General features: G+C 40.0%; 1 protein-coding gene across 3 annotated transcripts in view; it reads left to right on the top strand.

Annotated features, from left to right (window-relative positions):
• The window catches only part of evi5b (ecotropic viral integration site 5b), a 33,993-nt gene that overhangs the window by 1,796 nt on the left and 10,281 nt on the right, over positions 1-21,916 (top strand). The window contains exons 2-15 of one of the 3 annotated variants that reach the window (XM_044361403.1): positions 5,244-5,464; positions 12,044-12,233; positions 15,472-15,696; positions 15,910-15,984; positions 16,126-16,251; positions 16,348-16,491; positions 17,088-17,177; positions 17,435-17,532; positions 18,639-18,699; positions 18,787-18,840; positions 19,890-19,922; positions 20,356-20,508; positions 21,382-21,513; positions 21,647-21,787. In XM_044361403.1, coding sequence (XP_044217338.1) covers positions 5,313-5,464; positions 12,044-12,233; positions 15,472-15,696; positions 15,910-15,984; positions 16,126-16,251; positions 16,348-16,491; positions 17,088-17,177; positions 17,435-17,532; positions 18,639-18,699; positions 18,787-18,840; positions 19,890-19,922; positions 20,356-20,508; positions 21,382-21,513; positions 21,647-21,787 — 1,674 coding nt within the window. In that variant the 5' untranslated portion in view covers positions 5,244-5,312. Of the gene's footprint in view, positions 1-5,243; positions 5,465-12,043; positions 12,234-12,258; positions 12,363-15,471; positions 15,697-15,909; positions 15,985-16,125; positions 16,252-16,347; positions 16,492-17,087; positions 17,178-17,434; positions 17,533-18,638; positions 18,700-18,786; positions 18,841-19,889; positions 19,923-20,355; positions 20,509-21,381; positions 21,514-21,646; positions 21,788-21,916 lie in introns of those variants that run through there. The other 2 variants (XM_044361405.1, XM_044361404.1) reach the window with 2 other exon arrangements.

Below are 21,916 nucleotides of genomic sequence, written 5' to 3'. Positions count from 1 at the left end.
TCAGAGGATACACTTGTCAGTACTTGTTGCCATTACTACAGAAAGCTTCAAAAGCTTTACTCTGACCCCGAACCTCAGTGTAGACCTGGAGACGCTGAAGGGCATTGTTATAAATCTTTAGTGAAGAAAGGAGCATGTGTTTATTTTATGCTTTGTACCTGCTTTTCAGTTGTGTTACATTGTAATTATCACATGGATGTAAAATTTGTTAGAATGATTAGTAAATGGAGAAGAAACAGTTGACTTGAATGTGAAGTGAGTGCAAATGAAAGTAGTGCTACAACTAATGATGAATAATGATTTTCATTATCGATTAATCTGTCGATTATTTCCTTGATTAAGCCACAAAATTGTTCCATAAAATGTCAGAAAATGGTAAAAAATATGTCGATTGCTGTTTCCCAAAGCCCAAGGTGACATCCTCAAATGTCTTGTTTTGTCCTGACTAATAGTCACAACCCAAAGATATTCAGTTTCTGTCATAGAGGACTAAAGAAACCAGAAACTGTTCACATTTGAGAAGATGGAGTAAGAGAATTCGGCCTTTTAAAAAAAACTCAAAACAATGAATCAATTATCGAAATAGTCAGCAATTAATTTAATAGTTGGCAACTAATCAATTAATTGACTAATTGTTGCAGCTCTGAATGAAAAAGGTCAATTTTTAAAGTAATAACACAGGGGCATAACCAGAGTACATTAGATGGACAAAATATCAGTATTTCACACGTAATGGTTATTGCAATATTATGATATTTACTATTGTTTGCTCATAACATCCTTGTTATTCTGTTTTTCTTTCAAGGAAACCTTGTCATCCACCTCTGGTATTGAAAGCAATAACAGCCAAGATATGATTGCATTATCAGTTAAAAAAAATCTGAACCACAGGCCCTTTTCACATGTTAACATGTCCTAGCAGGATAAGCACAGTTGTAATTAATAACTTTAACAATGGTTCTTTCCCATCGTTGCGTCTCGTTTAAGCATTGCCAGTAAGCCAACATACACATTAACAGGATCCTGGAACCAAATGAATGAAATGTGTTGAAGCCGTTGTTAATGTTATTAATTATACTTGCTTCCTGCTATGACATATCAAAATATCTTTTGTGATAAGACCTCTTTTGATATTGTTTTGGTCAACACCACTCTCTCATGTGAGGTTCATAACTGAAAATCTGTTGAGATGCTGGTTTAGTTGCTGTATATGAAGACGTAGATTAAGAAGTAGTCTGTGGGAGGCCATCTGCCGGTCGCTGATGTAGACAGTGGAGATTACACACACTTTCACAGAATGCTTTGTCGTCGGTGTTTTTGATTTAGCTGTCACTCCCACAGAATAAACTAGTCAAGGCTGAGATTTAGGAGTTGGCGTTATTGATTGAAACTAGGCTGAAGCCAGCACATTTGATTTTCTACACTACTATAAAGCTACTTTTCAGAGTGCAGGTTTTGTGGGCCAAATGTAGAATATTAGCCAGCATTTGTAGCTCTCATTATGTGGCTGCATAATGAAGAATAGCCTTCAGTAACACCATTGAAATGCTGATTGTACACTGGGAAAATCTGAGCTTCCCCCTCTGTGTGAAGTGAAAGGCCTTTCTACCTCAGTGTGAGTGTGTTATTGTAAGTCAGGCCTGTGTTTTAATACCCTCACACAGCACATAGACCAGTATGTTTCCCTGAAGATGGCCATGCTCTCTCCTGCTGGGCCAGACGGTTTTGTTCTGGTTCACTGCTTAGAAATAGCATGTGAAAGACAAGTAAATAGAGAAAGGCAAGTTAAATTAGTCTTATTTTTCATCTCCAAACAAATAAATAATGATAATAATGAAGTAAAAACTGAATGTTGTAGTTTTACGTTTGTCCTGGCTTAAAAGTTTTGATCAGTCTTTCTGCTTGATGGATTTACAGCACCGTGAGGCATCTGTTAGGTGCTGTGCATTTTGAATTAGGAGAAAGGAAATGCTGCTCTGTTGTGCCTTTGGTCTTTCTCAGTTCCCCAGTCGTCTTGAAGTTGTTTTGCTGAGGCTTTCTTCTTGCCTTGCTGTGGGTTTCATTAGCTATGCGCACTGCATCTGAGGGCCCCTTTGAGTTCTTTGGCAAACAAAAGCAGAAACAATCTCTGTACCCAGGATTTATAGGGACGCCTCGCTTCAGTTGGCTGGGCTTGCTAGAAAAGAATGTCTTCTTAGGCCACCTGGACATTGGCATCTCTCAAAGCATGGCCTTCCCCTGTCCTGACTCAGTTGATTAAATTTTAGGCCTGCTCTTTTGCTCCCTGAATAATGCCTGTCGTTTCTAGTCTGATGGAAAAAAAAAGATGCAATAAGGCACACTGACTGGGATTTCATTTTAAGGTTTTGTAAATCAGAAAATCAACTAACAAGGTTCTTTAATCAGACAAAGTAACAGCACACATAGACAAAGCAAGGTCCAGGCCTAACTTTACATGGTTCTTTCTGGTGTTTCGTCTACAGTACATGGTCATCTTTTCTCCCCCCAGTTAGTTCTGCATGGCCTCGCACATTGGGAATCAGTCTTTGAAGGAACCTCATGCCCTTACATTCTCCTCTCTGCTTTCAGTATAGACACAATGCTAGCCTGGCTCAGTGGTGCAAAAAGAGTTGGGTAGGGTGTAAAGAAATGTTCATGTAAAATACAAATTTGGGAGTGAGACTTCTCAGGATAAACAGTTTTTGTTCATTTTCCCATATTAGTGACACAGCTGATCCTTTTTCATGTTTGTAATATGTAATAATTTGTGAGTGGATTGCAGTCAACTATAATTGGGTTAATTAGATTAAATTGGCTGTAAGGAAGATTAGATGTACTATATTTAGTGTGCTGTTAAGGTGAATTTAGTCACAGAATGACTCTGTGAATTCTTTGTAATATAGGCTAAACATTTTTATGCATTCTTTGACTTTTCTGCTGTTGAAGTGTAAAATGTGCTGATCAGCAGCTGAGTCAGTTATAGCCGCACACAACCATCGGAAATTCTTGTTCTATGCAGGATAAAGATACGCCTGTAACTGGTGTTGATCCTATTATTTGTGTTAATAACAGTCTGAGTGAGTAAATATAACCTGAATTTTCAGATGTACTTACTGGTTGTGTGAACAGTGTACTGGGTTATATGAAATATATATTACAATAGATGTTGATATGATCCTCAGTCTAGATATCACAGTATCTGGCATAATCAAACAGGAACTGTCATTTTCAGCTGCATTGCATTTCTCAGAAATCATGTAGGGAAAAAATATGTCTCTGTAGTGCAAACATGTACAGTAAAACCAAACCCACAATATATGGTAAACAATAATACTGTTGTCCAGCCACCCACTCACTGCCTTGTATACTCAACAAGAAAATGATAGATCAAGTGAATAATTGAAATTAGCTGAATTTGCAAAAGAGTTTTTAATTCATAATAAATCTACATGTATTTGTGCACTTCTGCAGACCATTGTTGCTGTTATCATGTTTTTGCTACAAGGTGGGTGTTTTCTTCTATAGTTTAGGTGTCATGTAATCATCCATCCATGCTGATTTAATGCAGCCACCTGTAGGATCTACAGGATGAGGATCTGTTAGTTTAGCTTGAATGTCATGTTGTTGATGAAGACCAGTAAATACGCCCCCTACAATGACAGCTCAGGAACAGGGTGTTGCAATGAAAACAGTAAAAGTTTGGTGCACCAACTTCCTGATTCTTTCCAACTCAGAATTGACTTGGCGGAGGAAATACCCAGGGACCCTTCCATGTGTGTGTTATGTGGTAACAGTAAAGTCACTCAGTGTGTCTGTCTGTGCACAGCAGGGGAAAAAAGCGCTTAGCTAACAGTATTTTCAGTCTGTACTGTAGCACATTCCTATCACCACATTTACCACAGTCTTTTCCTCCACCTCCCTTTGTTTTTCTCTCCTTCTGCTTTATGTCTTTGGCGCTATATAGACCTGATTATCACATAGAAATGACTCATCATTTTTATACAGAGCTAGATGCATGAAATGATTAATTTCCTGCCTGGTGGCAGTATCCAGACTTCCTGTTGGGGTGAAACCGAAGAAAAGACTCAGGTGTTAGGTGAATTTCAGACTGAGTTTCTTGCTGAGTACAGAAGTACACTTCCTGTTGTACACTGATTTCAGCTGTATACTTAAAGAAGTCCTATCTTTGCTAGAGAACTTTGACCCTTCCTGACACTGTGATCAGCATATGACTACAGGGCAGTGTGTTATTAAATCGGTCGAAGGTTCAGAGGAGTGGATTACCTGACATTTGTGTTACTGACATTTGAATTCAATTTTTTAAACACGGTGTTCTCTTAACAAATACATTTTGGATTTCTCATGGAGTATGTTAACAGCTGAAAGCCAAGGGTTTTGGATTATTTCAAATAGCAGGTAGGAATGTAGAGACACCCTGCATTCAGTTGTTGTTTGGCTGTTACTAGGTGGATTGGTGATAGTAGATGGGCCATTACTGAGCACTGATCCAAGTACTTGTTTTTTCATTTTTCATGTTGTTGATAATTTACCATGAAACGTAAAACTTAGAGTAATGTGTGTGTCAGGTAACAGCAGTAGGTTGTAACAATGCTCTGTGATTCATTGTGACCTATTGTGCTGGTGTGATCTGTTGAGCACAAGAAGCTCTTCCTCAATAAAACTGAAATATTAGATATGACAAACAATGGACTACTCCTGTAGTGCATTAAAGGTTACAGGCAAATAAATGTGTCATTCAAGTAGGATAAAAACAACCTGCATAGAGACAGAATCGCAATTAATTAATGTCATTTGATCCTTACTGAACACACTTTTACTGGAAAAGGGCATGTCATTTAAAGTATTGATCGTGGTATCAGAAACAGACAAATTTATTTGCCAATGCTGAGTCTGAAAACTAAACGGCTGCATCGATGGTGCAGCTTTAACAAAACTGATAATGTAGCACGTAAGGGTGTTATACTGCTGTTCAGTAGCTGCTAGATGAGAACGATGGAACTTTCACAGTTCTGTCAGGAGTTAGATGTTTAACTAAATATTTAATTCACTGTGAATAATGTGAGCTTCTCATAATTGACAGAGAGATAAGTTAAAAGCTTGTCTAATTCATGCTAGTTCGAGCTCTGTGAGGAGGTTGGAAAATATTTACTTAAATCTACTTTATTACTGTGATGTCATGACTGAATCAAGATGTATATGTGCTCATTTTCCATCTGCTGCAGGTGGCGACAGACAAGGTTGCTGGTAAGCTGAGTTCTACTCTCTCATGGGTGAAGAACTCAGTCAGTCAGATGGCTAGTCAGGTGGCCACGCCCACGTCCCTGCAGACCACTGCCACCTCCTCCTCTACATCTCTGTCCTCGCCTGCCCTCTCTCCGTCCTCGCCGGCACAGCTCAGTCCAGATGATGTGGAGCTGCTTGCTAAGCTTGAGGAGCAGAACAGGTAAGCAGTCCGTCTCTGAAGCTTCTCCCGCCTGTCACCTTAACAAGGTTTGATTTAAGGTCGTGGTAGAGGGAAGACTCTTCAAAGGCTGGTTCGATACCATAGATACATGAGTAGATGAACATTTTCTCATAAAAGCCAATCTTTGGACATTACACATTTAGAGTTAGCCGTTTTCCACTATATGTAGACAAAATGTTGGATATTTGCTCTGATTGTTCAGACATATCTATACTGTGAGATATTTGAGCTGCTAAGTAAACTCATTGAACCAAAACAGTGTGAGATTGCTCGCCCTTAAGCTTTTTCCAACATATTAAGATAGTGTCAGAGGACAAATCTTAAGGAAAATTCTTCTTGCCAAAGGGTAATAAAATAATGTACATACATTTAGAATATGAATAAAATCAGAAACATAAAGTATTGTATATTCAACTACTAAGCCTATATTCAGCAGTTAACACATCATCACCCATCAACATGATCGTCTATCTCATCATTAGTACAGAAGCTAAACCTTGTTTTCTTTGGCACAGTCACCAACTAGTGGGTGAGACTTTAACAAGCCGATGGCACAAGGCTTAACAGGTCGACCTCGACGGCCCTGTTTGACTTGCTGTTGGTAGCCTGAATGCAAGTCCAAAGGCAAGACACTCAGATATAAGGAGGATAGAGTGGATGCTCGCCCTCCTGTTTAAAAATGGGAGGCAGGTTCAGACGTCATTATGCTGTGCAGCACCCCGTTGTTGTCACCAGCAGGCAGATAAACATGTAGAAGAAATGACAGAAAAGTGATAGAGTTGTGGTGTCATTAGCTTCCTACACACCCCAGACAAGTTAAACTTCCTCAGGAAGTATAATTGCAGTGGGTCGGTTTTGCAGGCTATAGTGATATATTCATTAACTATTAGCTTATTTGATTGTAACTTATGAGATCTAGATAATACAGAAAATAATTACTAACACACTACAACAATACGAATATTTTTCTCCAACTTTCATATACAGATATACAAAAGCATGGCCTCAAATATTTGAATATTGATTTGTTACATTTTTATTCAGATTTTCAAATCAGTATTCAATTCTTTTCTTATTTTCATTATTATTTTGTCACACCTGCACTACTCAGAGTGCTGTAGAATCACTCTTCACAACCACACCATCCCCCTCCTGATCCACACATGAGTGACATCTAACAGGTCAAGACTTGCCAACTAGCTAACTGGAGGATACAAAGAGTAAGATATTTATAATAGTCTCCAGTTTGACGGGTTCTGGAGAATTCTGGAATTTCGGTTAAATTGTTTTGAGGATTTTGGTTTGTGTAAACTCAGACAGATTGGTTTGAAAGTTTTATCTGTGTGTGTGTGTGTGATGGTTGGCTCACAAGGCTATAGCTATAGCTATAGCATTTTGGACTGACTCATCCTCTGGCTAGACTGTAATAGGCTCATCATGGCTGAACCTGTGTCTGTTAAACAATGGACCACTCTTAGGACTGCAGCTCCTATAGGACTGCAACAATCTTTAGAACTTGTTGTTGGCCAAGATTTGTGAATTCATGTTTACATCATCGTCTTGCTTACATGGAACCAGTAAAAGCATCAGCTCCATAAATCCACATCACAGCATGTTTAGTTGTACACAGGTTCATTTTGCAACTGTTGGCATGCAACTATGGATTCTTATTATGTATACTACAAATTGATAGATTAATTTATCTGATTATTGGATCAAATAAGAGTATTTTGTAAATTAAGAAGTAAACTGCCCATTGTTCACGTCAGATTAAAGTACTGTTAGAGGATGACGCAACACCTCTCCACTGCCAACTTTGTGAATTCTTCCCCCGTTGTGACTCTCACCCATGGCTAGTGCACTCTGTGTCAGCATGGAAACCAAGCGTACAGTTCAGAGTTCGGGACTGTCTCACAGTTAACTCCAGTAAAGAAGACAGCAAAGCTCTGTTGAATGCAGAGGTTGGTGACTCATCGCTACACCCACAGCTACTGCTACAGAATGCCAAGTGACACTTGTTGTGATGCTTTTCCTCATTAGGAGAGATAAAACTAATCAGGGAAATGTTTCATTTTCTCCCTAATGTCCTGAATGACGTTCTGTGAAGACTCCCCATCTGGTGAACAGAAGTTGTAGTGTCAAGAGGCTCATAGTTCATCTGCCCTTTGACCCCTGCCTCCACCCCAGCATATAGAACCACAGCTGGGCCCTTTCATGAGGCACATTTCTCTGCTGCTACGCTTTGCTCCTGACTGACAATGAAGTTTCTTCTTTCTACATCACCCTGTAGCAACATACTGTTACCCACTGAACACAAATCTTATCTTTTTATCTACGTATTTGCAAGACAGCTGCAACAACATGTAGGCTACATGGAGATGGGGGGACTTTGATATTCAGTGTTAACGTTACAGACGCTTTGATGCATCCTGCGCTTGCTTACCTAGTGTTTGTGTGTTTGCTGAGCCCTTTGTACCCTGCAGAGCAGATAAAAAGCACGAGCATTGGTTCAATAGTGTCACATGGATGAGGAAGTCCCGCATTGACTGCCACAGTCTGTAAATCAGACATGCCATTGCTCCAGAATTCCTAAAAACCAGAGGCATGAGGAGTACATCATGAGTTTATCTTGGTAAGGTGTATAGTATTTCAGATTTGTTTTGCTGCTGTAATGAGTTTAAAACTCATGTCATGATGTTGTGACAGTCACACACTTGAAACAGAATGTAGCATTAATTGTTTGGCTTCTCGTCCTAGCTCATAATTTTATTGAAATTTTCCTTTAAAGTAATGCAAATGTTGGTCGACCAAAATGTATTCTGTTTAGTTTTTTCATCTTTCGTATTCTTAAAGTTTCAGACTTGTGTTTGACTACTGGTGAATTATTAGCAGAGCTGTAAATATGTTCGGGTTCATGTGTAACACAGACTGGTACAGCAGTGTGTATGTCTATTTCACACAAGCTAACTAAAATGCTTGGAAAACTGGCAACTCTTGTTATACTCTAGCTATAAGATGTTCCTTTTTTCACTTTTTTTAGCTTCATGTCAGAGCTGAACACATGTAAAAAAGCTCTTTTACAGGGGAGGTCTTTGTGGCCATGTATTTCACTCCCTCCCACATGACCCAAATTTGGCTGTAACCCTAGCCATTCTTGGAGCACGCTCGGTGATGTCACAGGATCCAGAGGAGAGGCCCCAGCCTTTTTCCGATATCAGGTGTCTGAGCCTTTGTGTGTCTGTCATGAGCTCCTCTCTGGTGCACAGGTTGGGAGTCAGAACTTCTTTTCTCTGCACACTGATCCTTGATCAGGTAACCCTGTCTGTATATTCAGTAACAAACTGATAAAAGTGATACAGTTCAAGATTAACCTGCTGAAAAACACATCGGTTGAGCTCTTGGTCCCCAGCAACATACTTCAGATGCTGACCATGGATAAAAACACTCATTGAAATAGACATGAGTCAGGAGTTATTTTACTGACCTGTGCTAGATAGCCTTTTCAGCCACTTCAAGCTGCTGCCAGTAGAATTTAAATTAGTGCCAAACCTCTCTACTTCACATCCTTGTTGTATAGTCTTTCAATCGAAGTATAAGAGTTTAATGTTAGTATTAACCTCCTGGTCATTGTGAGAATTTCTGAGGCTTACATTCATTGAGAATGTTGCAAAATTCCTCCTGTTTATAATCACATTGTGACAGCTGCTGGCCGCTGATGAACTAATGCTAGATAACTGGGCTTGCTGTTTTACCAGCAGTAATGGTGAAATTTATTCTTAGTCTCGGCAATTCTTGACTCAGATGGGCATTTTTAGAGTAGAGTCATTAGGGGGAAATAGTTGCTAATTGTTTCTTAATTGTCAGGCTCTGTCCGTCAGTCACTTTGATGCAGTGGGTTTCCTTACAGTCATAAAGCTGTAATACATGAGTGCAAAGTGGCTTTTTAAATAAGCTCCTCCATTTTTAGCACAGCACTAGAAATGTGAGTGGCTTTGATGTTAATACTTTTAGGCCTTCTCCATACACATGTGCTGGCTTGGCATTACTCGATTTGACTCAGTGCATCAGCCCAGCATGGTAAGGATTTGCATCTCCAGTACAGTAGGGCTACTCGTTTGAAGGTGCACATTTTGAAGTACAGTTATTGTTTTAAATGGCCAAACGTGCACCAAAAGCTTTATGAGGCGCGTCAAACTGCCTTGATGCCCCTACTCCGACCTTGTTTCAATTTTGGAGTGTCAAATGAGTTTTTTTCTGTAGCTGAAAAAGAGAAAGAGAGCGCAAGCGAGCTGAGCACCAGCCAGGGAGAGAGAGAGAGAGAGAGAGAGAGAGACAGAGAGAGAGAGAGAGAGACAGCGCAGCACTGGTTGAGTTAGGAGAACAAGCGGTAGAACAACGCCAGTGAATGAGAGAAATAAAACATTACATTCTGATTATTTCACAGCGGTTATGTTCTACAACACAAACAAATAACCATCAAACACTCAACAGATGGTCTACTGTGGAAACAGATGCTCTTAGTTTCATTTTCCTCCTCTGAATTTCTTTTTTTCATTCATTCATTCATTACATCCAACTAATGCAGCAGTTAATACAAAGAACAACAAGACAAATATGTGTTGTTCTGTGGTGTTGACATTTCAAATCTGATGCCTGCAGTGCGCCAAGACTCCCACACCTGAATTAAGTACAACACCATGTTTTGACTGTATTTTTTTTTATAGTTTCACAATCACATTAACATTTCATGCAGCTTATGGTGACCATAAAGTTCAAATTTGGATTCATCTGTAAAAATGGCGTCCTTATAGCAATTTTTGGTACTTTGCCCCATGCTAATCTGTTTTGTCATTGCAAAACTGGTTTGAGAAATGGTGCCATTAAGGCCACTGTTTCCTAGAAGACTATATTTTTAGTAACTGGATTCTGATGCTTTTTGTTGAGGGGACTTTGCATTGTGGTTGCACGTGCTGTATTGTTTCATAAAGATGTTACTGTTGATGTGTGTGTCTGTCTGTTCTTGCATTTGACTGATATTGATACTAATACTGACACTTCAAAGTGCTAACAGTGGCAACAATGAGCAACATATTGATTTAGTCAGTATCTCCTAGTTGGTAAAAGACCAACTCAATTCACACTGTGTTAAGAACACGTGTTAATCTAAAGTTTTTCTGTTAGGGGGACAAAATGTGGAACTCTTAAACCACTGAACTCATAATGGATCATGACTGGGAACACTTTAAACTCAAACTGAAACAGTTTTTAAAGATGGATCAGTCATGTAGTCATAAGTGATCTGGTGCTTGTTGTTTTTTTTATTATCGTTTGTGAGTTGTTTTTGTTTTGTGCTGCTTTATATGTACTTTGTTGTTGAGTTTTGTGCTTTAAAGGTGCAGTGTATAGGATTTAGTGGCATCTAGCGATGAGGTTGCAGATTGCAATAAAGTGAATTCCCCCTCCTCCCCCACTTCCCACCCCCCTTCCAAGCGTGTAGGAGAACCTATAGTGGCTACGAAACTCAAAAAAAATGTAAAAGGTCCTCTCTAGAGCCAGTGTTGGGTTTGTCCATTTAGGGCTACTGTAGAACTATGGTGGGCTCCGTGGAAGAGGACCCACTCCCTATGTAGATATAAAGGGCTCATTCTAAGGTAACGAAAACACAATGATTCTTATTTTCAGTGATCATACACTAATTAAAACATACTTATGAATATCATATTCCATTTCTGCTAAGTCTGTTCCACTAGATGCCACTAAATTCTACACACTGCACCTTTAATGTATGCATATGTATTGTTGAGTTTTGTGTAGTTTCATATGTATTTTACTGTTGAGTTTTATGTATTTTAAAGGCCAGTCTATTGATGGGCATTGCAAACTATCTTAGGCTGTGGTTTGTGGCGTTAATTCATGCTATACAGTGTTTCCCCTATAATTGTACAGGCCTGGCAGGCTGCCAGGCCAACAAGAACCCCCACCAAGCCAAAAAATATATTTTTTTAATGCCAAAAATAATGCCATATATCCATTCATTCAGAAATCAATAGCATTTGGGAGCCTCTGTACAGCGTTGTTCCGAAACATAAGTTAATGTCTGTTCCGTTGAATAAATGCTGAAGCTTCTCAGCATTTATTCCTGAAGTTAGTAACAATGGCTTAGCCTAACCTGACGACACTAAACAGAGAAATAGAGAACAGAGAAATGTGTGGCTGCTGAGTCGTCCCACCCTGCCAGGCCAAAGCAGTCAACCGAGGGGAAACACTGCTATATACTTATCCCTGTACAAATAAACATTAAAAAAATAAAAGATCCAAATAGTGTCTCTGATCAGTTTGATTTAAATGATTGTAAAGGGTCAATTCTTTCTTGTCAGTTCTAAACTTTCTTGTCAGTTCTATGTATTCTTGAATCTTGTCAGCTGAAAAGAGATGTTTAATAAGGTTTTGGTAAACATTGGAAGCAAATATTACATCGTAATGTACTTTTTGCACACACAAAAATATTATTTATGGTATATTAACAGGACATCCCATCTCTTACCTTCACATATGCAGGCTGCTGGAGACTGACAGCAAGTCGCTGCGCTCCATGAATGGCTCCAGGAGAAACAGTGGCTCCTCCCTGGTGTCAAGCTCCTCCGCCTCCTCTAACCTCTCCCACTTGGAGGAGGACTCATGGATTCTCTGGGGACGAATAGTCAATGAGTGGGAGGAAGTGCGCAAGAAGAAGGAGAAGCAGCTTAAGGTGAGACCAGTGCACATGACTACCTGTGAAGTGACAGCCGAGTCTCGTGCAGACCTGCTTAACAGCTTACCGAAACCTGGCTGCATTAAGAGCTTACTGCAACACATCTGACACTCTGCTGAAGACGAGGTTAAGGCATTTGTGGAGCTTTGATTTTTATAGATTTACTTTTTAGACATGAATTTGTGTGTTGATATTTTAATAATTGCCCATTTGAGAAGAATGATATTAAGTTTCCATTATTTGGTGTCTCAAAGAAATGGGCAGAAGCTTCCATGATGTTATTACTGGGTGCAAATGGCTTTAAACTTTATAATAAAATGAATCTTTAGGCTACACTTTCTCTCTTGTGATAAACATGTGTTTCATGGGCATTTGTATAAAGCTCTGGCCTGAATGCTACAATGGCCATATCTGTTTGAATGTTTACTTGGTCCAGAAATAATTTCTATGGCTATCTTTGTTGTTTATCTAGGTGACCCTGTAGTGTTGTCATTGAACTTGTTATTTTAGTTCTTGACATTTGCAGCTAATTTTAGGTGGCTTGTTTCTACAGTTACTCTCTGAGGTCATATGATAACTCTATGACCAGTGACTGTCAACGGTAGTATTATTTAAACCGTACTGTATTTTGCAAAATGTGTGTAAACACAGTGACCAGAAAAATAGAAAACCCTGTTCAGTTCTATGTTGGACCACCTGATAATAGTCACAAGTAATGGCAATGACTGTAAGCAGCCTGTGGTTTCCTGATGTTAAACTACTTAGTGCAACTGGGAAAGTGTGAGGGTAGATGCTCCTCTCTACACCTGCTGCATTTGAGTTCATTGCTAATTTATTTGAATGTTTCTGGCAGTATGACAGGTCTGTTCATGGTTTCTTTTTTAACCCTCAGATTTTATTAGATTTTTTTTTGATAAATACAACAGCACAGTACAACAACATCATTGCCAGGCATCATGATATCCACAACATCCAGATAACAAACGGTATATATTATAGATTATGGACAGGGGGTCTTTATATAGCACTACATAATTTATATGTAAGTGTCCTTGATTGGCAGAGCATGCAGCAGAAGGAAGGTAAATGACATTTTAAGCAGTGAGGATGAGGGGGGTAGAAGCAACCAACCATGTTCCTTATTCCAACAAATAGGTATATTGTCCATTTTGTCCAAGTCATTTCTCAGTCTCAGAAGGAAGGTCAGTCTTTCCATCTCATTAGTCTCTTTGACGATTGAAAGCCAATTATGTACTGTAGGTCAGTCAATATTTTCAGGAAGTATCTGTCATTTCCCCTTACTCATTCTGGCAGATCTCCCGAATAAAGTGAAATGCACTTCAATTGGATCTGCTGCCGAAGAATATGCTGCATGATTCTCCAAATACTTTCCCAAAATAGTTATATCTCTTGCCAGCTTCAAAAAAATGTTGTGGTGATTTACCTCATCATCAACATGTATGGTTTATCGACCACTTTTCCCCACAGGTGTTCTTCTTTGCCCTGGCTGTTAAGTATTTTGTTTTTGATCTCACATCTCTGGAAATGAACCAGAATGGATCTTGAGACAGTTTCATCTTGAGGTTTAGGGCAGATTGACCATTGGGCAGACATGGTTGCGGACACACCCGATGACACTTGTAACTTTTGATTTATCTCCGTTCTGAAACTCTTTAATTCCGTTTAATATCATTTCTGACCATTAATACCTGCTCGAGTTCCTTTTTCAGGTTTTTTCTATCCCTGCCGAGGTTTTTGATAGCTTTAGCGGTGGTAAAGTCCCCTTCCTCACTACCAGCTTCCATCCCTCCCGCAGTGGTTTTGTTGTTGTTTTCTTTTCTCTTGTTGTAGTCTTTGTTTTTACCCAAATTGTCTTGCTTCTAACCCCACTCATTCCAAGTAATTTTAGTTTCTTTTAAGAGCAATACTCATGTTTTGGTGGTGTGTTTTTTTGGGTTTGTTTTTTTTGTTTTGTTCTGTTGTTTTATTAAATTGACCGCAAGAGTTTCCGATCTATGCCGCCATCTTGAAACACTCACCAGAAGTCCACTCTGTTCACTGTTTCATTGTTTGAAATTGCCGTCCAACAGCTCTAAAGTCATGGCGACTCTGGAAACTGTGTCCTCAGTATCCATGATTGTGGCTTTCTCATAATCAGTCCCACTTAAAGCTCACTGTCTGTAATCAGTTAATATGCAAAAACGAATGTTGAGTGTGAACGTGTTGCTGTCGCATGAACCTGCTGCTGTAGCTACACAGGTGCTAATAGCATGGGCAGGGTGTCTGTTTTTCTTGTCACTTTGTGTGTAAATGGGGAAGTCTTACAAACTACGCATGAACATGCATGAGTGTTATTATGTAATGTCAGAGAAGTAGTAATGACCGGATGGCTGCAACTAGCAGGGGATATTAATCATAGCTGCTGAGGCCTCCACAAACACAGTTTCTGTGGCTTGTAAGAAGGAACCTTAGTTTTTCTGTCTTTGTCAGCAAAACGTCTGATGTCTTCATGTTTTTCAATACTATATATTTCATCAAGACCCACTACTATTGAAGAGAAATGTATTTAGTTTAGTGGTTATCTGGTTAACTGTTAAGGTGATCTTGAAATATTTCCTGTACCGATTAAGTCCTGAAATGCACTGAACATTACAGATGGATGCTTTTATATCTACATTGGCGCCTGTTAGCAATTATTAGTGGGAATAGAAAATAAGGATAGTTAAAGTAGCTTTGGTTCAGACACAGCCAAGATATGAGATGGTGCATTGTTCCAGTACAAAGCTCAGTTTGTCTTGTCTGACCTCAGAGAGAGATCCCCTGCTGAAAGCCTGTGTGGGTGGACCTCTGCTCCAGATGCACCCTGGACTGACCAGATGCAACACACACACACACACACACACACACACACACACACACACACACGAACACTCCCATCACAGCAGGAAAGATCAGTGTTCCCTGTCAGCACAGGAAATTGCTTAATCAAATTGTATCAGCAGCAATATATGGAAACAAATCACACTACCAAGTGCCTCGTTGACAAGATTCTATTTGTCAGTAGAAATTGTATTATTATGAGGTGCACATTGTGCTGAAATGGGAAAATAAATACCGGAGCACGAATCATGCCCGAGGCTGTATCCTGTTGTAAGAAATGCAAGTGTCTGTTCTTTTTCTCTACAGGAGACCAGTCTGTTTTCTTACACTTTTAAACATTTATTTTTTTCCACAGGATCTCGTTAGAAAAGGGATTCCTCACCACTTTCGGGCAATAGTGTGGCAGCTGTTGTGCAATGCCCAGAATATGCCCATCAAGGATCAGTACTCAGAGCTCTTGAAGATGACGTCACCTTGCGAGAAGCTGATTCGCAGGGACATCGCCCGCACTTATCCTGAACACGAATTTTTCAAGGAGAAAGACAGCTTGGGCCAGGAAGTGCTCTTCAATGTCATGAAAGTAAGTCTCTCATTTGTGTCTGAGGAACCAGATTGTATGCAGATAAACTGCTAATCATGTGTACAGATAACAAAAACTATTGTTTTAGGGTAAAAACTGTAGGTGGAGTAAATCCACAGAGAGACGTTTGAGTCTTGCAAACACTAAAATAGTTGAGGTCAGGTTTTGTGACAATCACTGAGACTCATCCAAAGCAAATCCCTGTTACCTCAGGCATATTCTCTGGTGGACCGTGAGGTTGGCTATTGTCAAGGAAGTGCATTCATTGTAGGACTACTACTCATGCAGGTAAATAATCCATCCTCACCACACATGCACACAGACACACGGATTCATCAGCTTCCAGCAAACAGTTTGGCAAGTTTGACTGTTTGCAAAGCTGAATAACAGACAGATTTGAGGTTTAATTTCATCCTGTTATTTTTCTAGATGCCAGAAGAGGAGGCTTTTTGCGTGTTTGTGAAGTTGATGCAAGACTACAGATTACGAGAACTCTTCAAACCCAGCATGGCTGAGCTGGGACTCTGCATGTATCAGTTTGAATGCATGATCCAGGTACAAACCTCACACCACACGTGCACACTGCACGTCAAATGCTGCAGACAGGTATTTTGAGATGTAATAATTTTATGCCGTTTTTTTGTCTTGTAGGAGCAACTCCCCGAGCTGCACGTGCATTTCCAGGCTCAGAGCTTTCACACCTCCATGTATGCCTCCTCCTGGTTCCTCACCATCTTCCTCACCTCTTTCCCTCTGGCCGTCGCCACAAGGATCTTCGATATCTTCATGTGCGAGGTCAGTTAAAAGGGACTGCAGCTTTTATCACCTGCTTTGAATGATATCCTGTATTTACTTAAAGGTATCAGTCTACAGAAAATGTGTATCTTTGCATATTTGTCATGCTATTTAATTTGCTTGCATTTTACTCTAGCGTTAACTCTCTAGAAGAAATGCTGTCAGAGCTCTGTCTCTGACTCTTGCACGTCCACTTTTGATTGTTTCTAATGTTTGTGATGTAAAAGTTGAAAGTCATCCTACCGCTGCACTCACTGTATGTCACTGTGGTTCACAAATATTTAGTAAGGTTCAAGGTTAGCATTCCTTCTACTGTGCAAAGAGTCACTGCAGATAAAATGCAGATTAGGTTGATTGTCATGGAAATGTTATCCATTAGTGCCACCTGTTGGAGAAAAAAAGAAACGCTACAAGAGGTTCAGATTTAATAGTAATTGTAAGTTCTTTCATTTCTTCCTTGAGACCTATTGTAACAATCAATCAATCAATTCTTAATCAACTTTAAAGTGCATTTCACAGCACACTGAACATCACAGATGTGTAACTCGTTATTGCTAAAGATGCTCATTGTGATTACTGGTGATGTCCGTCTTTAGGGTCTGGAAATTGTTTTCCGTGTTGGACTGGCCATCCTTCAGATGAACCAGACTGAACTCATCCAGCTTGACATGGAGGGAATGTTACAGGTATATCATCATAACCTTCACGTAACTTGTCATTTAAGCAGCTCAGATTTCTTCTAAAGGGAGGAACCTCTGCCACACCCAGTTAAATGATACATATAAACTCCCAACTTGTACCTGAGCACACGTTTGCGTCTAATGTAGGGCTCTGAGGTCAGAGAAACACCTGACTGAGACATCAAGGTGCATATTTGTTTGAAAGTAGCTGCTTTATGGGTGTGTGCCGCTTATCCTGCCTCTGTTTCTTAACTGTGATCCAGCACTTTCAGAAGGTCATCCCACACCAGCTCGACAGCGGACCAGATAAAGTCATCCATGCTGCTTATCAAGTTAAATACAACGCCAAGAAAATGAAAAAGTAAGCATAACTTCATCATCCCCCACCGACCTTCCTTTTTATTTATGCCTTTGAAACGTACATTATGTGGAAAAACATCATGTATCTTTACAATCGATTTTTCCAAACTTTTTTGTAACTGCTTCATAACTTCACACCAAATTTTAATTCACTACTTCACTGACATGTAATGACTGTGGTATGCTTGAAACCAACAAGTTCATAGGATGTGTTTTTCAACCACATCTAAAGGCAAAAGTGATGAAAGATGTTAAAGCAGCCAAACTTGAATGCAGGGAAATAGAGAGGAGTGAGACACAATAATTGTACAAATGGAGATAATGGCACACACTTCTCAGGCAATCTGTCCACAGAGGAATTCAGTGTTGTACTACACATAAAAAGTGACATAGATAGAAAAAGAAGGCTGAGAGAGAAGTTGAAATGATCATTGAGGCATTGAGATCATCTGAGGCGGCCCCCACAATTCAGATATCAGAAGGGGGTTTCAGATTCTGTTCAACAATCATTGTTATTATAAATTAATCTGGGGATAATTTTTTTAATGAATCATAAGTTATAGAATGTCAGATAATTGTGAAAAATGCCTGTTGTAATTTCCCAGAGCCCAATGCAACTTATTCCAACCAACAGTCCAAAACACAAAGATATTCCAGTTAACTATTATTTATATATATATATATATATATGAGACTGAACCAAGCATCAAATCCTCACATTTGATAAAATGGAACCAGTAATTGTTGGGCAGTGTTTGCTGAAAAATTATTGAAATTATTAATCCATTAACAAAATAGCTGCCAATTATTTTTCTGTCAATTAACTAATCGATTAATCAACTAATTGTTTCAGTTCTACTGACAAGGACTTTGTTGAAGCATACTGAACTAAGGCAGCCTTCACTAATTTTGTGATGTTGGAAATTTGTGTTTGAGACTTTCAGGATTTTAGCTGCTAGATATGATTGTGAATCCAATCAAGGCTGCAAAACCTTTAAATGTTATATTTGTAATCTTGTTATTTCCTGTTTTTATGTTAATATTTATTGACAGTACTCCAGCCCACAATCATATCTTGTCTGATTTTTCTTTGTGAACTGTTTTCAGGTTAGAGAAGGAATACACTACAATCAAAACTAAAGAGATGGAGGAGCAGGTGGAGATAAAGGTGAGTGTGTAAAGAAATGTCAAGAAGGCTCCACTGTGCTTGTTTTATATTCTGTCAAACATGATTTTGTAACTGTTTGCTTTGCAGAGGCTGCGGACTGAGAACAGACTTCTGAAGCAGAGGATAGACACACTAGAGAAAGTGAGTGCAACAGCATTTATCAGTGGTGCTCTGTCACCAGACACTGCTCCTTGCTCATCAACTTACATTAACCCATCCAGCTGTGTATGCTCATACATCATGCATCTCCTCCTAATGATGGAGTCTTGTCTTTCACTAACTGGGCTGTGTTAGTTGAAAGTTATCCTTTTACACGATAAGGCATCGTTGACTGGTATGCTGAATTTTCTTATTGTATATAAAGTTACTATCAGAGACAGAAGCCGGGTTCCGATTTCATGTTGTCTTGTTGTCATGGTGACTGTCGGTGTGGCTCGAGTAACTTTCAAAATTCACCAGACACCGGTAACTGAAACAGAGACTGTAACAAGCCGGTTTGGAATGTGAAAGTGGCTGCTTGACGCTGTTCAAGACGATACAAAGCACTGCATGCCAAGTTGCACTGTTTGTATCATTCTGCACCTTTTTGTGTGTTTTGAATGAGCACTACTGCTGCCAGATAAAAGGCACCATGCATGAGGTCTGCCGTGGATATCGAGGGTGTCTGCCGCGCCGCGTTTGCTTGCAGGAGGAGCACTGTGGTCTGTTATTTAAAACCAGCTCGAGGCTGCTGCTCTATGTCACATAATTCCCCTTTCAACTCTTCACTAATTGAAACTGCTGAAAAGCTGTAATAAACCACATCAAAAGCCCAGAGCACGTGTTGAACTTCAACAACACGTAGCCCCTTTACACTTTTATTGAGCTGTTGTTGTACCATACTTCACTCTTGGCTTCAAGTAGAGCTGTCCTGTGCTTCTTCCTGTCTGAAACCTGTCTTTGTGTTGTCGGCACCACCTAATTTTTCACTGTCACCAGTTCATTTGCACTTGCATGCAATGTTCCTTTTCTGCCCCTGAATGTAACCAAAAACCTGTGGTTTGTAAAAAAAAAGAATAGCTGAGTATTTCTGGAGGGAAAATGAACATTGCATTTCTTTTCTAAAACAATCAATTGTTCTTTTGTGTGCTTTAAACTGTCCTCTGGATTGTCTCTCTCTGCTGTCTCTTGTTGATATTTCTGTTTTGTAGGAAAGTGCTTCCTTGGCAGATAGATTGATCCAGGTATATTCCTTATTTTCTCTTTACCCTTTTTACTTATGCTTCACCTTCCTCCTCCCTCCTCTCTCTCTTTAGCATTGCATGCTCATGATTAGCACAATGAAGGACAGAGTAATAATACAGTATCTAGAAACTAACCAGCAATTTACTCTCTCAGTGAAAGAACTAAACCAGATTATGATAGCTGACTACAGTATTGAGTAAGTGCATGGAATTAATACACTTTGGCATGCCAGACAAAGTAAGAGAATCTCAAATAATGCTTAATAAGGCTAAGGAATTAAACTGTGAATCATAAATTGCTAGAGTTAAAACAAGCATGTCCTTAGAAAACCCAATCCCTCATCTTCTCTTCTGATTTGCCCACCCATTTCGCCCTCTCGTTTCACTTCTTGTCGTGCTCACTCTACCCCTCCTCGGTTGGTTACGTCCCAAGGGACAAGTGACTCGAGCTCAGGAGGCAGAGGAGAACTACCTGGTCAAGCGGGAGCTGGCCACAGTCAAACAGCAGAGCGAGGAGGCCAGTGCTCAGCTGGAGCAGGCCAAGAACACCATCAGGCAGCTCCAGCAGCAGCAGCAGCCACATGCGGTAAGGAGGGCCACAGAGTCCCCAGCTGGCAGGTTGCACTGGCTCAGGTCCTGCCCAGTGTGCGACAGGAGCCGTGACATTGAGAGTGGGATCTTTCCCAGATCACTTTGTGTTTGTACAGTGCTGAAACCTCAGGCTGTAAAGATTATCTGGTGTGCTAGAACTGCCACCTGGATCAGTTATAATGTGTTTGTTTTCACCAGAGTTCAGATGTGTCATGGTTGGCATATATTGCCTATCAACACAATCTAAGCAGTGGCAGAGCAGGGCTTTTCTCACTTTGCACATGGGCTTTGTGTAATGAACTGTTTTGGTATGCATGAATTCAAATCGGGACATGGAGTACTACACAGTTCAGCCACCATTTACAGTCCTCTGCATTCTCTGAAATGCATTCATGAATTTGTTAGCAGCAGGTTGGTAGATTTCACACATGGCACTCTGTTCACTCAATCCTCTCCTTGCATATATATTGACCTAACAGTCTTAATTATTGATGGTTGGATTCCAGATGTTAATGTGCAGGCATTACCATGTTTTACATAACGTGTAATCTTGTTTCACAATGAGCAGTCATGAATTATTTATGTGTAAGTGAAAGGCAAAATGGTTGGTGTCATCAGATATTAAGGTTGAGTTCTGTGTAGTAGAGTGTGAAGATGCCATGAGGTGCATTTTCTCCAGAAGAATATAATGTATGTGGCATAAGATGAGTATATTAATAGACTGGAATTATTTGTGGGCTCTGGTTTACATCACTGGAGGCTGAATATTTTGTTCATCATTAAATGCTGACATTGAGGACACACAGGTATCGACACTTGTAGCTCTGCTTTGCAGTCTCTGCTCAATCACATGTCATGTTGGTTGTAGAAGGGAGCCCCTCGGTTCTCTGAGGAGTCCGTTCTGCAGCTGGAGAGAGAGCTTGTGCAGGCCAGGCTGAAGGAGGCAGAGTCCCAGTGTGCTCTCAAGGAAATGCAAGACAAGATCCTGGAAATGGAAAAGGTGTGTTGCCTCAGACACACTTTACTTCTCAAATCTCAGCCACCATACAACTGGGCTACATTACTGTGCACCTATCATTACCCTTGCTGGCTTTTAAAACATACTTCTTTTTTTTGTTACACACCTCCATTAGAGGAACACGTCGCTACCAGATGACACCAATGTTGTGCGTCTACAAGAGGAGCTGATTGGGGTGAAGCTGAGGGAGGCGGAGGCTTTGACGGGCCTGAAAGAGCTGAGACAGCAGGTCAGAGACCTGGAAGAGCACTGGCAGGTGAGTACTAACACCTCAGCTCACAAGACAAGTCTGACAAAGACAAGTCATTGATCAAACATCTGATTAAAACCTGGAGAGAGATATCTTGCAGAGTGAGAGGCAATAAAGGTTTTAAATGCAAAACAG

The sequence above is a fragment of the Thunnus albacares genome, chromosome 9, assembly GCF_914725855.1.
Source record: "Thunnus albacares chromosome 9, fThuAlb1.1, whole genome shotgun sequence".
Classification (NCBI taxonomy): domain Eukaryota; kingdom Metazoa; phylum Chordata; class Actinopteri; order Scombriformes; family Scombridae; genus Thunnus; species Thunnus albacares.
This window is presented reverse-complemented; position numbering and strand designations above follow the sequence as displayed.